The 17,365-nt window shown below is 45.5% G+C and overlaps 1 protein-coding gene across 2 annotated transcripts in view; it reads left to right on the top strand.

Moving 5' to 3' along the window:
- ANKRD45 (ankyrin repeat domain 45) overlaps positions 1-17,365 on the top strand; it is an 83,006-nt gene that overhangs the window by 46,072 nt on the left and 19,569 nt on the right. Inside the window, exons 3-4 of one of the 2 annotated variants that reach the window (XM_075616697.1) lie at positions 542-709; positions 7,972-8,090. In XM_075616697.1, the coding sequence (XP_075472812.1) occupies positions 542-709; positions 7,972-8,054 (251 nt within the window). In that variant the 3' untranslated portion in view covers positions 8,055-8,090. The remainder of the gene's footprint in view (positions 1-541; positions 710-7,971; positions 8,091-17,365) is intronic. The other variant, XM_075616695.1, reaches the window with a different exon arrangement.

Consider the following 17,365-nt stretch of genomic DNA (forward strand, 5'->3'; position numbering starts at 1 on the left):
CTTCAATGGGAGGGACACACTAAGGGAGGGGCTCTCAAATCCAGTCCTCAAAGCCCCCCAACAGGTCAGGTTTTAAGGATATCCCTGCTTCAGCACAGATGGCTCAATCGAAGACTGAGCCACTGATTGAACAATCTGTGCTGAAGCAGGGATATCCTGAAAACCTGACCTGTTAGGGTGTCTTGAGGACTGGAGTTGAGAACCCCTGCACTAAGGGCCATATTTACAGCAGTGCTCCTCCATAAGACACGTCCGACAACAGTTCAGTAAATATGATCCTTTATGGCACATTCAAGGGAATGGGCTCCCAGCTGTCTTCTGGCACGGAAATATCTTATGCGTAACACCACTTAGAAAACATGGCCCTTTATTGAGAGTTGCTCACGGACATCCAGTGTATACCTCATCACTTGTAGATTGGAAGATTGCTTTATTAAACTATAAATGCGTTGTGTTCATTTAGAACCTGGCAGAGGGAAACTCAAAGGACCATGTGTTCCTGTGTTGTAATATATGTTACTGCATTTGTCCAACTTTGCAGGGTATTTACCAATACATTGTGCTGCAGCCTGGGGACAGCTGGAAGTGTTAACGACCCTTGTAGAGCTGGGAACCGACATCCTGGCCTTGAACTTCCGGGGAGAAAAAGCCTGTGAAATAGCTGCACGATATAACAAGACGGAGTGTGTGCAATTCCTCAACTGGGCTGGTAAGAGAATGGGCAGCTCCTGTTCAATAATTAACTGAACGACACCAGTGTGACGGTGAAGGGGTCCCCAGGCCACCAATTAAAGCATTATGCCAGCTGGGGGGCCCCTGAGTCATAAAAGGTGACTGTGAAGTGTCAGTTCTGCAGTCCAGAGCTGCCTGCAGTCCTGAAAATGTATAATAGTGTGTGAAATGTGCCCCTGAGCTATATTGGGGAATTGTGAGTGTCAGCTCTTCAACCCAATTGTGGTATATAACTGTTGGTATAATAAAGATGTACGTGGTTTTACTGTTCCAGGAGTGCCAGCCAGCGGGGATGTGCAGGGCGTGAGGTTCAGGGGTGATTTTACGGTAACATGTTGACGGTGTGTTTGGGTAGACGGGGGCCATTGTTGCGCGATACCCCGAAACATGTACTCAGGAATCCCCCCCAGATTACTGAGGACATGAGTAACACAGATCATTGGACAAAATCCCCCCTAGAACGCAGTTTGCAGCTCACCGCCAAATCCCCCTGCTTCAGCAAAAACCAGGACAGTAAAACCGGGCAGGGAACTGAATTACATTAAAGGTTCTCGGAATAGGCCCAAACCCTAGACACCAGTGTGGGGTTCAGTACATCTCTCACCAGGGATAAGGTGAAGAGAGTTATAGGGGTTTTAAGTTAAAATGTAGAATGTCAGCTCTTGGACCCGGGCATTGTGTATGCATTACTGTGACTGTGTGAAAAATACCCACAACCTACACGGGGCATAAGGGGTTAATGTTTACCCCCACATACCAGTCAGGTATAAGACTGAGCAGGTTTGTTTTATTAAAATAAAAGGTAAATGGGTTTGAAGGGGTTAAAATATATCTGCAGGTATAGCAGGTATTCCCCAGTATAGCAGAGGTACCCACATAAATGCCCAGGTACCCTGAATCCAGTATAGGGGTTATGGGGGAAATCATATCATATGTGTTAAATGTATGAATTATGATAACAATGGTTTTGAATAAGGGGGAAAAGAGCGTGTGTTTTAACCATATCCCAAGATTTAATAGGTTTAAACTTTAGTCCTGCAGAAACTCAGGGTGGGCCTATGGCTAAAAGTTCAAAGAGACTTTTGTCCTAGAGGTGATAAACCTTTTGTTGACTTAGAGTGTGTAATACTGGGCTTTGAAATGCTTAGCAGGATTTGAAGGTGTTAACCTTTTGGTAACAGGGAGGGGAAAAAGGAAGAGAATTTCACTGGTCCATCTGTTATATTGTCCTTATACCCAGACTGAGCAGCATTCATTAAGAAAGGATGATGCCATATGCTAAGTGGGAAATGGCCAGGAGCCGGAAAATTATATTTTTGTTGCACATGCTCGGTTGCGATACTGAGGCTTTGTGCCAGTTTTTTGAAGAACCTGGCAGAACTCTGCTATAGGTGAGATAGTTGGTTCCCACACAGTGATTCGCTGCAGACTGTAAAGATAGGCTTTTGGTGTTTTTAAAAAGCCCGGCGCAGCCAGTCAGGGGTTAATTCCATCTTGTAAGAAGTTCCATCTAAGAGTTTCATCATGTAAAGAAGATTCCATCGTAACCAAAGATTTGTATCCAGCTTCCAGTATTCGTAAGGACTAAGGATTTGCTAACTAATCCTGCATTGGGGGAACGAAAATTTTACTCTTGGCGGAGATACAGTGGTTGCCGCTAGTGCCCCTAGCCAAGGACTGTTACACGGCTCTTTTTGTGCAGCAACCTCACGTGTGGTAATTCCTGCCTAGAGACTTGATTTCTGTGGATTTCATTCCGTGGACATTTTATTTCATTTGACCCCATTCCAGTAAGTGTTATTTGTGATAATTTTTTAATTCAAGATGTGGGTGTTCTTTATGCGAATAAATACAATTTATTTTATTTCATGCTTTATTCAATCAAAGGATCCAGATGGTAAAGTGTTAATAAGCTTGGTCTACCGTGACAGGCTATATTTTAACTGGTGGCAGTGGCGGGACCTGATTGAAACTATAATATAGTATCTTGCGGGGTACTGTATCATAGTGGGGAGGCTCTCAGTTAAGAGCTCCTCCAAAGCGTGAGATAGTACACACATGAGTTACAAGAGAAGCGAATAACACAGTCACTCTTTTAGCCCTCTCTTGTTGCCTGTGGGTGAATCATGGACAGAGCGTGGGACAATTCTGGTCCTGGGATCGTGCCAGGCTTGCTGCCCGGTGTAAAGAGTATGGGTTACCGACGGCTGGTTGGGCAAAGACACGGCTGGAGGAAGATTTGAAGCAGCATGAAGCAGGCATTTCTGTGCTTGCCAGCACAGCTCTGGTACCTACATACCGGGATGTTGGTGAGAGACTGGGTTTGGGGGTTGCGGGGAACATTATTGCGCCAGCAGTGTCAGTTGTTCCTGTACTTGCGGAGACCCCTAACTCTGGACTAACAGCACTTCTTGCCTCACGAGGGGCACACGCTACAGCTGATGAGCGGATTCGCATGCTGGCAGTGGTTTACGGACAAGTGTCCCCTCATGCGCCGCTGGTGAACGGAGAACAGCCGCCTGTAACAGCATCTAGCAGTTCTAAGCCTGCGGAATTCAGGCATGAGAAACGGTGCTACCAGTGCAGCAGAGTCCATCATATCAGACCCGAATGTCCGGACCGTGCCAGGTCCAGTGAACCCCATCTGGGGCAACGCTCCCAAGCTGCGCGGCCAGTCGCCCGTGTGCGACCGGCACACACAGAGGAACCAAGGCCAGCCGAGGATTCAATCCACAGAGATGTCCCCCGAGAGATCTGCCCTTGCTTCCCCGGGACCAGCAGCGGAGACGGAGGGACATCAAGTTGCATCAGTCAGGATGGGTGGAAGCATCTGCGGAGGGTGACCATTGGGGATCGGCAAGCAGACGGCTTGCTGGATTCCGGGGCCACCGTTACCCTGGTCAGGCCAGATATTATCCAGCCAGGATATTTGCTCCCGGGCACCGGGATGCGAGTAACCATGCCAGATGGAGGACTGCAGTCGCTCCAGGTTGCCTGGGTCTTTTAGGATTGGGGTGCCGGTCGTGGCATGAGGGAGGTGGGGGTATTGCCTGGGTTAGATGCCAGTTTTCCTCTGCAATGTCTTGGGGCATGTTACCTGTGTATTCACTGCAGAACTGGCTCCTGTTGCAGCGATTCCTAGGAGTCAGTCATCAAGGATGGCAGCAGAATTAACCGCTGTCCCCCTGCTTTTGGGACCAACCGTTCCAGCAGTCTCTGAGGAGACCAGACAGGTAAGCCAGACTACTGAGTCGCAACAAGTGACTGACTTAGTGTTTCCTTTACCTGTTCCTGTTTCCCCTGACTTAGAGACTAAGCGTGGGTGGTTTGTGTTAGGAACAGAATTTAGGGATGCGGTGAAAGCTGACCCCATCTTAGACGGTATGGGACCGCGGGCGTCTGCGTCTCGGGAAAGCGGGGGGTCAGACCACTTGCTGTGGCATTGCGGGCTCTGGAGTAGGGGCCCAGGACCTACCAGGTTAGACGTAGGTGGACAGGTAGGAGAGAGCCCAGCTGTTGCAGCATTACTCCTGGCCAGAGGCATCAGGGGCAGGGGTAGAGCTCTGCCAACCCAGGGATGCCTGCCAGCCAGAGGGTAAAGCGGGTGTTTGTGTGCAGATGCTCCTGAACCTGTTACCAGGAATGGGGAAACTGTTTCAGAGAGTAGCTAAGGCAGTGCTAGGGATATTTGTTAGGACAGGTTCGCCTAGAAGGGTGCTAGCGGAGTTAGGGTGTGCCGGGTGAGTAGGCAGCCAGGAGCAGTAGCCAGGGCTAGGTCAGGACAACATTGGGTTCTGTTCTCGGACCAGCTGGGCAGGGCACATGGCACAGATCATCCTGCGCTCACAAGTGATCTGCGCCCTCTGCATAGTGATGTCTACAGGGTATCAGCAGAGGTGAAGGGCAATGTAGAGAGGGAGGCTAGGGGGGGGAGGGGGGTCAGCCTTCAGCATTCCGAGTGGCCTCTGTGAGTTTTTTAGGATGCCATTCAGGATGAGGAATGCCCTGGCTACCTTCCGACACCTGGTCAGTAGGGCACTGGAGGGAGTGCAGAGTTATGTAGGGGCATACGGGGAGAAGATAGTTGCATTTAGACAGATATGGGATTCGCATCAAGTACAGGTAGCAACAGTGCTAGCAAGGATTGGGGAGGCAGGGCTTGCTGTTAAACCCACCAAGTGTTCAGTAGAGATGGCAGAGGTGTTGCATCTAGGGCACAGGGTGCGTGGCGGGCATCTGACTTCTATAGGAACCGCCAGCTACTGTAGAAAGTGTATCCCACAGCCCATTACTGAGACTGAACCCCTGACTGATGTGACCAGGAAGCGTCTCTCAGTACTGGTTGTCTGGTCTCCCGCTTGCAGAGTTGCTTTGCAGGCATTAAAGATGGTAAAGTGTTAATAAGCTTGGTCTACCGTGACAACCAGACCATCACGGTATATTCCATTCCCACATTTCCATCACCTCCATTATTACAAATCTCAATATCCTATACACCTACATCATCCCATTATGGTTATAAGACCGTTCTGCATGATGTTTGTCACAATTCTGCTATAACTTCTCGTTGCCTACAATGCTTTGCATTTTAGGCCACGAGGCATAGAAGGGATTAAAGAGATTCACTCCAAGTATTAATTACATTCAAACAGAGTGATATTAGATATTTTTTTAAAAAGTTTATTAGTGAACGAATTTCCATTTTAGTTATGATCCTTAGCAGGCATGTTTTCTAGTTATACTAATAAGTAGGCATTACCCCTATATTTTCAGAGTGTGTATATCACAATTATGTCACTTTATTATTCATAAGAAGGGTTATGTGCTAAGGTTTGTTCTGTACAACTATACTTTCCTACGTAGTGCGGAACTGTGCAACTCACACACAGTTATTCCAATATACATCAATTCTATTACTTCAAGAAAGATGAATCACCAGCTTTGTCATTCCCATTGCCCCAATACTAACATTGTAATTATATTAGAAGTAATGTAATGGTCTGAAATGTTAGTCTGTTCATGGCACTCTTTGTGAAGCACCAAATATACCAAGCAGAAGTTATATACCATTATCTGGCAACTTGAATTTAAAAAGCAGTCTCAGAGATCACTTTTGGACCTAAAGGGAAACATTAAACTTAGATTTGTTTTTTTTTATACGTAGCGGCTTTATCTAAATAATCTGCCCTTCATATTACTTTAAAAAAATCATAACGGAGGCGGAGCTACGACGGCAAAGAGCATGGTAGCATAACCTAGCTGCTCTGAGCCCCGTTGAATAATATAAGCACTCAAAACCTATAAAAATATATGGATTTCGTCGCCAAATATCATTAAAGATACACAAAGGTCTCAGGATGTCAAAGAGAGGAGTGAAAACACCAAGTAAGAGGGGGATGCCTGAGTATTTTGTGAAAGCTCAGGCGGCCTGTGCTGATGCAGAAATAGCACCCATTTCAAACACAGGCTCTGAAACAGAGCTGGAGGGAGATGAAGAAGAAAAGGACAATGCTGCACAGAGGCCAGTGAGGCAATGTGACTTTAATACGCTTTACAAGGACTTGAAATCGATGCTGCAAGCAGAGATAAAAGATTTGAAAAGAGAAGTTACAGGGCTTGGGGAGAGAACCGGAACATTAGAGACTAAAGTGGATGTCACGGTGACTTTATGGCAGGCTGTAAGTTACACCAAAATATATATAAAATATATATAACTGGGTTTGAACTGGGACGAGACTTAGATATGATAAAATATAATTTATTCCTTGTTAAAGGTGAACAAAACAGATATACAAATAACAGGCAAAATATGGACACTTACTTAAAATGGAAATCATGAAACAGTCATATCTGGACTGGCAGTTCATACAGCACTCTTCATAGTCATCAAGACACCAAAGACATGAAAGACCTCTGGCATGAAGACATTGCATAGCGTTTCTCTCAGCAATCAAGATGGTATAGACCAGACAAAGGATAAAGGATGGACAACAGTTTATAAACCTTTTGTACCCTATCCTTAACATTAAGTACAGTGGATTGGTCTTCAATTAACTCTAGCCACTCATTAACGTGGGAACACCTTTTGATACATGCCCCCCTGCTAGCTGGTACATGCGCAGTAGAGCTCTGGGGTCTCATTTCTGTAACCCCTCCTCTGCATCAGGAATGCCAGCTAGTCTACCAGATTGGATTCCTGGCAGGATATTCTTTGTTGTGAGGTGTGAAATGGAACACTTGAAGACTGCTCTGGTTTGAGTAATCTCCGCCCCCATGCAAACAGTGGAGGTGACAAAATCCTTTGAACCATACTTAAGTCCTAGACATTGGGTCGCCTTTCTGGCCATATGCTACCCTGGTATGCAAAGGAATTTCCTCTGGGTTTTACCCATACCTTGAAACACAGTATGAAAGATAAAACATAAACATATTAAAATATCTGGTTCCGTTGGGTCCAGCAGGTCCAAACTTCCCAGTTCTCAATGCCGGAACTGGGACACCCTATGGTCCAATTTTCAACTTGCTACGACCATCGGAACCGGAGATACACAAATACACTTAAAACCGTTTCTTATTTTAATACAAAAAACTCCGCTGTAAATTAAATCACGGTTTTTCACTAAATCCCCGTTGAAAACAACGGGCTCCGCCGCCATAGACTTTCAATGGCAAACCGCCGCCGTTGGCGGCTATGGGAATCCGCCGCCATAGACTTTCAACGGGGCGACGCCGCCGTTGAAGTCAATGGGGGTTTTCTGCCATAGCCGGTCAATGGAGATTGGCACCTTCTAGTAGAGATAGTAGACATTCGAGGAATTAGTCAGGGCGTAGGACGTAGGACAAGAAGGCTTGTAGAAGCAGTTCAGAGGTTAGTAAAAGGTTAACTATAGGTTCATAGAAGTTAAGAGAAGGTTTTGAATACAAGGTAGTTAGGAGCGGGGCAGGAGAGGAGGGGTGCGATCCTGCTTGTCAGTTCGTATGGACCGCAGGCTGGGTTTGGAGAGAGGGGTCTCTCTGATTTCCGGCGAAGTCCTCGGGGCGTCAACTCGTGGGGTGGAGGCCACGGGCGGCGACGGGACATCAGAAGATCGCCACGAGCGGGGAGAGCACCGAGGCAATGGACTTGAGGCCAGGGGGGATATGACCTAGCGTCGAGCTCAGATGTTATGTGTTAAGTGTTGTTCTGTGTTTATGTTCCCTTTTGTTTCCTAACCTCTGTTTTTCCCATCCCCCTTCCAGCCACCTACAACCGGGCCAGCGGAGATGAAAAGCCGGCTTCATTGGGATCCCAACAAATCGGAAGGCAGCCAAGTCACCTTTAACACAGCACGGATAGAAGCGCCCAGGACCACAGATGAGTAACGAAATAGTGTTAATATCACACAATGTAAAGGGGTTTAACAGTCCAACAAAAAGGAAACTGGCGTTTAAAGATTATAGGCGTAAAGAGATTTTATTCCTGCAGGAGACGCATTTTTCCAGGGATAGCTACCCAAAAATTTTTGCTAAAAATTTTAGACTGAGCTTTCTAGCCTCAGCATCGATCAAGAAAAGGGGAGTGGCTATTCTAGTACACAACAAAATCCCACTAGTAACGGACGGGACGTTTAGAGATAAAGATGGGAGGTACGTTATAGTGACGGGCACCATTAGAGATCAGCCAATCACATTGGTGGCAATTTATGCTCCCTGTGAGCAAGCGGGGGGCTTCTTTAAAAGATTTTTTCATCAGCTCAATAAAGTAGCGAAAGGCACCGTCATTGTAGCAGGGGATCTGAATAGGACATTGCATCCTGACCTGGACAGATGTACTAAATCACACACAACTCACAGACGGGACGTATTAACAATAAACCAGGGTATGAGAGACTGTCAACTCTGACATATGGAGAGAACAACATCCGGGGGTGAAAGAGTACATGTTTTTTTCACATCCACATAACAGATACAGTAGGATAGATTACTTCCTTGTGTCAAATAGAATGGTTCCAGGGGTCTCTCGCACGGAGATACATGATATTTCATGGACTGACCATGCATCTATCGAGCTGCGATGCACACTAATCCCGCTAGACAGGCCTCAAGCGAACTGGAAACTAAATGAATTATTACTAAAAATCCCAGATATAGAAAGGGAGGTGGGAGATAAGATCGAGGAATATTTCAAGGAGAATGAGGGGAGTGTATCAGCACATTCCACACTGTGGGAGGCTCATAAGGCTACCCTCAGAGGGATTTTAATTAATTTGGCAGCTAAACGCAAAAGAGAGAGAGATGCCAAAATTAGAGATCTGGAAAAGAAGCTAGCAGATCTCTCGCAACGTCATAAAGCGACTAAACAAGAGCAAAGTTTGAAAGAACTATTAGACACTAAAACTAAGCTCAATCTCCTCTTATCCGCCCAGGCAGAGAGAGAAATGGCATGGACCAGACGTAAATTTTTCGAAAAAGCTAACAAGCCAGATACTTTACTTGCCAATAAGCTAAAAAAAACAGGCTGTTAAAACTATTTAAAGAAATTTTGGCAGGGGCCTCCTTCCCGACACAAATGCTACAGGTTTCAATCTCCCTGATCCATAAACCCGGTAAGGACCCGGCAGACTGCAAGAGCTACCGGCCCATTTCCTTGATCAATTCGGATGTTAAAATATTCTCCAAACTTATAGCAAACAGGATGGGTAGCGTCCTCCCCGGGTTAGTCCATCCAGATCAGGTAGGGTTTATCGAAGGCAGGCAGGCTGCGGACAATACCAGGAGGATTATAGACTTGATTGATCTGGCCAAACAAAAAAACATCCAGTCCATGGTATTAAGTCTCGACGCAGAAAAAGCCTTCGATAGGATAGACTGGCCCTACTTAAAAGAGACATTGAAGGCATTTGGTTTCGAGGGACGCCTGCTAAATGCCATACTAGCTTTGTATGAGGGCCCAACGGCACGGGTTCCCTTCGGAACAATTTAGCATCCGTAGCGGAACGAGGCAGGGTTGCCCTCTGTCCCCCTTGCTGCTTGCCCTCTGCATTGAGCCCCTAGCAGCGCACATTAGACGAAGCCCTGATATAGGAGGAATCACGGTTGGAGAGCAGACACATAAAGTGGCTCTGTACGCCGATGATGTGATTTTAACACTGTCGAGGCCCCTCACATCTCTTCCCAACGTTTTTGCGATCCTAGGAAAGTTCAACCAAGTCTCGGGTTTTAAAATTAATCAGACAAAATCAGAAGCTCTCAATATAAACTTACCCAAATAATTGGAAAAATTAATAGAAATAAACTTTAATTTCAAATGGCAAGCCTCCACTATCAAATATTTAGGGGTATACCTCACCAGGGAGTACAAAACATTTTACAAAGCAAATTACCCCAAATTAATTAAGACACTGGGGGAGGATCTCAGGACATGGATGAGGGGCGGCATATCATGGATTGGCAGGATGCATAGCGTGAAAATGAACCTCCTCCCAAAGATGTTATATCTTTTCCAGAGCCTGCAAATACCTTTAGTGAAATCCGACATCCTCTCCCTACAGTCTAACATTATGAAATTTATTTGGAATAAAAAAAGCCCACGAATTGCAAAAGGTATCTTAAAGAGGCCTACTTCCAAAGGGGGACTAGCGGTACCTTGCTTGTTAGCTTATTATAAAGCGGCACAATTAAGCCAAATTATCCAGAGGCACGCAGATCCGAACAAGAGGCGGTGGGTGGAACTAGAGAAAAGCTGTGGTGCACCGGTTGAGCTTCATAATCTGATTTGCCTCCCTAAGGGAAGCTCCAACCAAATGGGGGTTCCGCTTCAGTCCATGGCCAATTCTTGAAGGTCTGGGAGACTACTAAAAATAGCTGTAACCTCACTACCAAACACTCCCTAATGACTCCGATAATCGGCAACACGGACTTTGCTCCAGGACTGAATAGCGGTAATTTGTTAATTTGGACACAGGCAGGTATCACAAGATTAAAGGATCTGGAGGGGAGGATACATATAAAAACCTTTGAGCAAATTAAATCCACAAAGGATATCCCAAACAAGGAATTCTTTAGATACCTCCAGATCCGAGATTTTTACAACAAATTACCAATTAGACCAGCAAGAACAAATTTTGAGCAGCTGTGTTCTAGAGATACGGACACGCGGGGACTAACTTCTAGAAAGTACAGGGAAGTGATCTGTCCTGAGACACAGACGACCACAAGGTCCAGTTACATCAGACAGTGGGAGACAGATTTAGGGGAGACATTAGGGGACGAGGAATGGGACAGGATCCTGCAGGCAGCAGCGAAAAGTTCAATCTGCACCACGTTAAAGGAGAACGCATATATAAAGTCCTAATGCGTTGGTACTATACCCCAGTAAAATTATCTAAATTTGTCAAAGGATACTCCCCGCTCTGCCCAAAGCAGCGCGGGGAGATCGCGGATCTACAACACATGCTGTGGTCTTGCACGAAGGTGGCCCCGATTTGGGAACAAATTAGAGAGTGGATACAGAGGATACTCGGTTTAGAGATCCCCCTGGACCCGTGGCTGTTCCAATTGGGCAGGCGGGTCCAGGGTCTGTCAAATGTGTCGCACAAATTATTCGCGCACTTTGCAACAGCCACCAGGTGTGAGATAGCAGCACTGCGGAAACAATCGGATTTACCAGTAATACCCAAAATCAGAAACAGAATTTGGCATGTCTGCCGGATGGAGCAATTGACGAGTTTGGTCAATGACACCGGCCCAAATTTCCTCAAAGTCTGGACGCCTTAGCTGGCCCAGACAGACATCCCGGGGATAAGCATACCCGCAATCCTAGATACAGGTGCGTTCTCCTTTGAATCCGCAGGATCCGCGACCACATAGAGACGGACAGTTAGATTAGAAGTCAGACAGGATCCAGATGAGTAGGTAAGAAGCCAAGAGTCCGAAACGGTGGACAGAAAGGCAGTGGCCCAATATTCCCCCCCCACCTATACCTTCCTCCCTGTCTGTTCATTGTCTTGTCTAGTCTGGTGAGTCGTGTTTGTGGATTGTATGTTACCCTCAGTTGTGATCATATACATGTTAGGTGTTGTTAAAAGATATGGGTCACAGGGGTTTACTGAGATAATTGTTGGTGATACAATGTATGCATGAAAAACCCAATAAAAGTAAAGTTGAAAAAAAAAAAAATCATAACATTATTGCCCAATAACAGGACATTTTTTTTTTTTAACTTTTTTTAATTAGGTTTTTAGATTTGACGTATGACAATTCTACATAACAATATTCAATAACATATCCATAGCTTAGTATCTCTTTCCCATCGGGCACTATTCTACGTCTGAGTACTGCTGGCATGGACACGAATGACAATGTTCGTTCTCGTCCTCTTCGTCCCTCTTCCAGACCTTACGATTACGTATTATTTTGCACCGGTGGTGAGAGAACTGCTTATCCATCATCGTAAGCTTCTTCAGAATGCGCGAGGTGATCGCTACCAGCTCGCAAAGTGTAGAATCCACATCCAGATTGTAATCGGGTAGGGGGCATGTACACGCAATGCCTAAGCCAGTGACTGGGTACTGCAGAGGAGACAAAAGGATTAAAAGAGCAAAATAATGAGCCCCCACACAACTCTCCATCAAATTGGTTGACCTTCTGAAAAGACCCATCGAAAAAAACATCTATTTCGGTTATTAATATTTGTTTACTTAAAAGCTGGACAGCTTAATGCTTGTACACCCTGTATGGAGACAGCTTGGTTTGCTAATACCCCAGTAACAGAACAACTGTACATGGCTTTTTTCTATGGTTCAATCCAGTCATATAAATTCACAAAATCAGGGGGTATTTACCTTCTGTTTCGACTTTTTGTAAAGGATCCAGAGAAAGATGATGGTTATACCCAGAGCAACAAAGCTGAGGACTCTACAAGGAACACATAGTATCTGCATATAATCCTGGAAGAGGTCCACCTTGATGTCAGCCCAGCATACTCTGTTCAGTGGGTAAGGCAGACAGGTGACCGTACTGTAGGATTGCATGTGGATTATTTCCAAATCCTCTGGGCTAATATCCCAGACTATTGTCGACCACGAAGGCCGTTCACAAGACCCCAAGCTCATCTTGATAATGGAAAACAACCAAAAATGAACAGCAAGGGACCAGCTAGATGAAAACATTGCTCCTGAAGAAGAATGTTGCAGCCTCAAGCACTGTATCAGAGACACTGCACAACAGTGGCAGGAACTCTGCCCCTTTCAACAAGGGGATGCATCAGTCATCTCTGACCTCATAAATCACCACGATTCCAAATTCCTTGGCAGAGTGTTGTGACATATACAATGATATCATCGAATGGGAGGGCCTCTTGTTCAACATGTCATAAATCCTGTGTATCATGTATACCTCAGCCCTAGCAGTACTTACTCAATCATTAAAGCTAGAGGGCATAATTAATTCCATGCAGGGAATATGGTAGGGGAAGTTTTGACATTATTCTTAAAATCTTTTTAAGAGTTTGTAGAAAATGGCATAATTAGCTTTTAATTATTTCGTGATGAACCTAGACATTTGTTTAAATTGAGAATCTTGCTTCTTAGATTATAGAAAGACTATGGAAGTCTTAAATATCACCGGTAAGAAAAACAATGTACCCCTTTTATATTTGCTTTATTTTGATTATGAAAACAATTGTGTTTCGCAATAACATTTGTTCAGTGGGAGAAGCATCACTGCTCTTTTTAAATATGGTGCATGGTATTTATTATGAGGTACACGGTTTTAATAATAAACATGGTGTTATTAAAGGAACAGGTTTGATGGTGGATGAGATTGTGTGTTTTATATATATATATATATATATATATATATATATATATATGTATATATGTATATATATGTGTATATATATGTATATATATGTGTATATATATGTGTATATATATGTGTATATATATATGTGTATATATGTATATATATATATGTGTATATATATGTATATATATATGTGTATATATATGTATATATATATGTGTATATATATGTATATATATATATGTATATATATCTATATATATATATATGTATATGTATATATATATATATATATATATATATATGTATATGTATATATATATATAACATACAAACCAGCCCAAAGACCAGTAAGGAGACAGCAACCAACGTGGTATAATCCAAAGAAGTCTGTATTGAAATAAACAGGTACACGAAAGCCAACGTTTCGGTCTCTCAGGGAGACCTTCCTCAGGGCACGGCCCTGAGGAAGGTCTCCCTGAGAGACCGAAACGTTGGCTTTCGTGTACCTGTTTATTTCAATACAGACTTCTTTGGATTATACCACGTTGGTTGCTGTCTCCTTACTGGTCTTTGGGCTGGTTTGTATGTTATGTGGATCCCTATGGGACCAGCAACTGCCTTTTGTTTTACATCAGAGTGCTGACTGTTTGATCTTTGTTATATATATATATATATATATATATATACATATATATATATATATATATATATATATATGTATATATATATATGTGTATATATATATATATGTATATATATATATGTATATAATATGGTGGGTGAAAAAGGCGACAGAAAACCTCCACCGTTAGCATAGAGCCAATAAACGGTGGAGGTTTTCTGTCGCCTTTTTCACCCACCATAACTTAAAATGTATAGTAAACCTACCCAGCCTAGAAATATTTCAAAGCAAGTATAAACCAACCTCACACTGATGATACCCATCAAGGTTGAAACATGTCTGTGAGTGGTTTAGACTTGCTTTGCTAGTCCCATGCTATGTTTAAAAGCTGTGTGAACGGCGATACATCAGCTTAAATGGGCTCCATGTGAATGGATATTCCAGACAAAAGGTGACACATTGTGTGCTCATTTGCATGTCATTTCCCAGAATCCCTTGCAGTGGGAGCACTGTATGTGAGGTGATAATGGTTGAAAGGCATGGTTGCAGACCTGTCTAAGACATGTGAATGTGCTCACAACTCACAAGTGATATTCTTTATTGGATATATATATATATATTACGAAAAGAAAAAAGCGCAATCCTATATAGCTGTTAAAAATAAGGAAAAATGTAATAAAGGCAAAAAAAAGCTTGGTTGCTGGATAAACAGATATAACAAACACAAAATAAGCATAAATAAATAACAATAAGTCAATACAAATGGGATAAAAGAATAAAGGAAAAATAAATGTCCAAAAACTGTGTCCAAAAAGTGTCCAATAGATCTATTGTGAGGGAATAGCACTTGTAGATGATAAAGCACTTAATTGCATAGCATTGAATGTGAATAAAGCAACAGATGGGGAGTGGAATGACTCTGATGTAGATCAAGGTGGGTATAAAGTAGCAGAAGCAGGCTGATAGGTGTTTCCTGTATATTGGATCCAAAAGGACAAAGGCAGAGGGGGGTAAAGGAACGGTCTCACCAGATAAGTGTATCTGCGATGAACCCCAAGAGGTCTCTGCGTCCCTCCATCAGCTGCGCCAGCAAATCCACGACGCAGGTAATCACGTGATGCTGATCCGGGTAACACTAGAGACGCTGTCCTGTCTCCTGTATACCCCCCTCACGACAGCCAATTTTCTCCAATCCAAAAGACGATGCAGCAGGTAGATAATCACTGCTGTTACTGCTAGATGTTGAATACAGCCGCACATGAGCTGCCGCCTTCCACTCTGAATCTCCGGTGGGAGTTTAACTACGGCTCGCCACTCTACACTCCTCTCTCGTTGCTCGGCCCTCCTCCCACAATCAGCTGGTGGACACAGTGACGTAACCTACGCGTTTCGTCAGCTGTTGCGCCGACTTCTTCAAGGGTGTGACCTTAGCAGTAGTTCTCCCTCAGCAATTCAGAATCTCTCACTGGATCAGAAGGATATATATATATACACACACAGTGTTCGACAAGCCCGGTCGCCAGGGGCGACTCGAAATTGCCCCCTGGCGATTTGGCCCAAGCAACGCACGTGGTTCTGTTTAATTACCCCCGCTCAGCTGGAAAAAAAAAATCCTATCTGATTGCTCTGACGAGACTTTTGTTTTTGTTTTTTGCCGCGCATCCAGGCTCTACATGAGCCTGCGGATGGAAGCGCCTTACTTTTCTATTGTGATCCTTCGTGAGCACGTAAGTACTGTCCCATGCCCCCAATGTCCCCCACATGCCTCCGATGCCCCCCACATATCTCTGATGGCTCCCGATGTCCCCCACATGCTCCCAATGTATCCAAGTCTGTAATACACACATAGAGCCTAAAGAAGGAATTAACCCCTCCACTGCCTGCTCCTAACAGGACACTGGAAGGGCCCAGGAAAAAGAAGTAGCAACCGGGAGGCTATGATATATATATATATACAGTGCTCGACAAATAATGATAACCAGTCGCCCGTTGCGAGTGGATTTAGGCAGCTGGCGACCCGTGCTGCAGCTCTATGAATTCCCCTGCTCGTGCCAATTTTTTTTTTTTTTTTTAATAAATAAATAAATAATCCCCCTCCCTGATTGGGTTAAAAAAAAAAGTTAAAAAAAATGGCGGCAAATCCTGTGGTCCCGGCGCGCGTGCACAGGGCAAGCAGAGTGTCCTGCCATTTGCGCTGCCTGTTCCCCCCAGCAACCCAGAATCCCCCGCATCCCTCCCCCCCCCACTCCCCACGTGGGACGGAGGGGGAAGCCCAAACCAAGCCCCGCGCGCGATCCAGCCCCCACACCCTCCCCCCTCCGCTCCCCATGTGGGACGGAGGGGGAAGCCCAAAACAAGCGCGCGATCCAGCCCCCCGCACCCTCCGCTCCCCACGTGGGACGAAGGGGGAAGCCCAAAACAAGCGCGTGATCCAGCCCCCCCCGCACCCTCCGCTCCCCACGTGGGACGGAGGGGAAAGCCCAAAACAAGCGCACGATCCAGCCCCCGCCGCACCCCACGTGGGACGGAGGGGGAAGTGCCAACCCAGCTTCCCCCGTGCGCGCCTCCTGCGCCAGTCCGCCTCCTGCCCATGATCTCCCCCTAATCACCTGCCCCCGATCCTCGCTTGCTGCCCGGGGGTGTCCGGGGAGCGTGCTACGGCGTCGGCCGCTTCGGGGGGGGGGGACGGACCTGCTGCTGAGGCCCACGCTGCGCTGTGTGTCCCATGTCTTGGAGAGGGCCCACTGCCTTGCGGAGACCCCACTGCTGCCACGTGTGACCCGGTGAGTGTGTGAGTGACAGACTGAGTGTGCCTGTGTGTCTGTGAGTGTGTCTGTGAGTGTGCCTGTGTGTCTGTGAGTGTGCCTGTGTGTCTGTGAGTGTGCCTGTGTGTCTGTGAGTGTGCCTGTGTGTCTGTGAGTGTGCCTGTGAGTGTGCCTGTGTGTCTGTGAGTGTGTCAGTGTGCCTGTGTGTCTGTCAGTGTGCCTGTGTGTCTGTCAGTGTGCCTGTGTGTCTGTGTGTGTGAGTGTGTCTGTGTGTCTGTCAGTGTGCCTGTGTGTCTGTCAGTGTGCCTGTGTGTCTGTCAGTGTGCCTGTGTGTCTGTCTGTGAGTGTGCCTGTGTGTCTGTGTGCCTGTCAGTGTGCCTGTGTGTTTGTCAGTGTGCCTGTGTGTCTGTCTGTGAGTGTGCCTGTGTGTCTGTGAGTGTGCCAGTCAGTGTGCCTGTGT

Source organism: Ascaphus truei, chromosome 10 (assembly GCF_040206685.1).
Source record: "Ascaphus truei isolate aAscTru1 chromosome 10, aAscTru1.hap1, whole genome shotgun sequence".
NCBI lineage: Eukaryota > Metazoa > Chordata > Amphibia > Anura > Ascaphidae > Ascaphus > Ascaphus truei.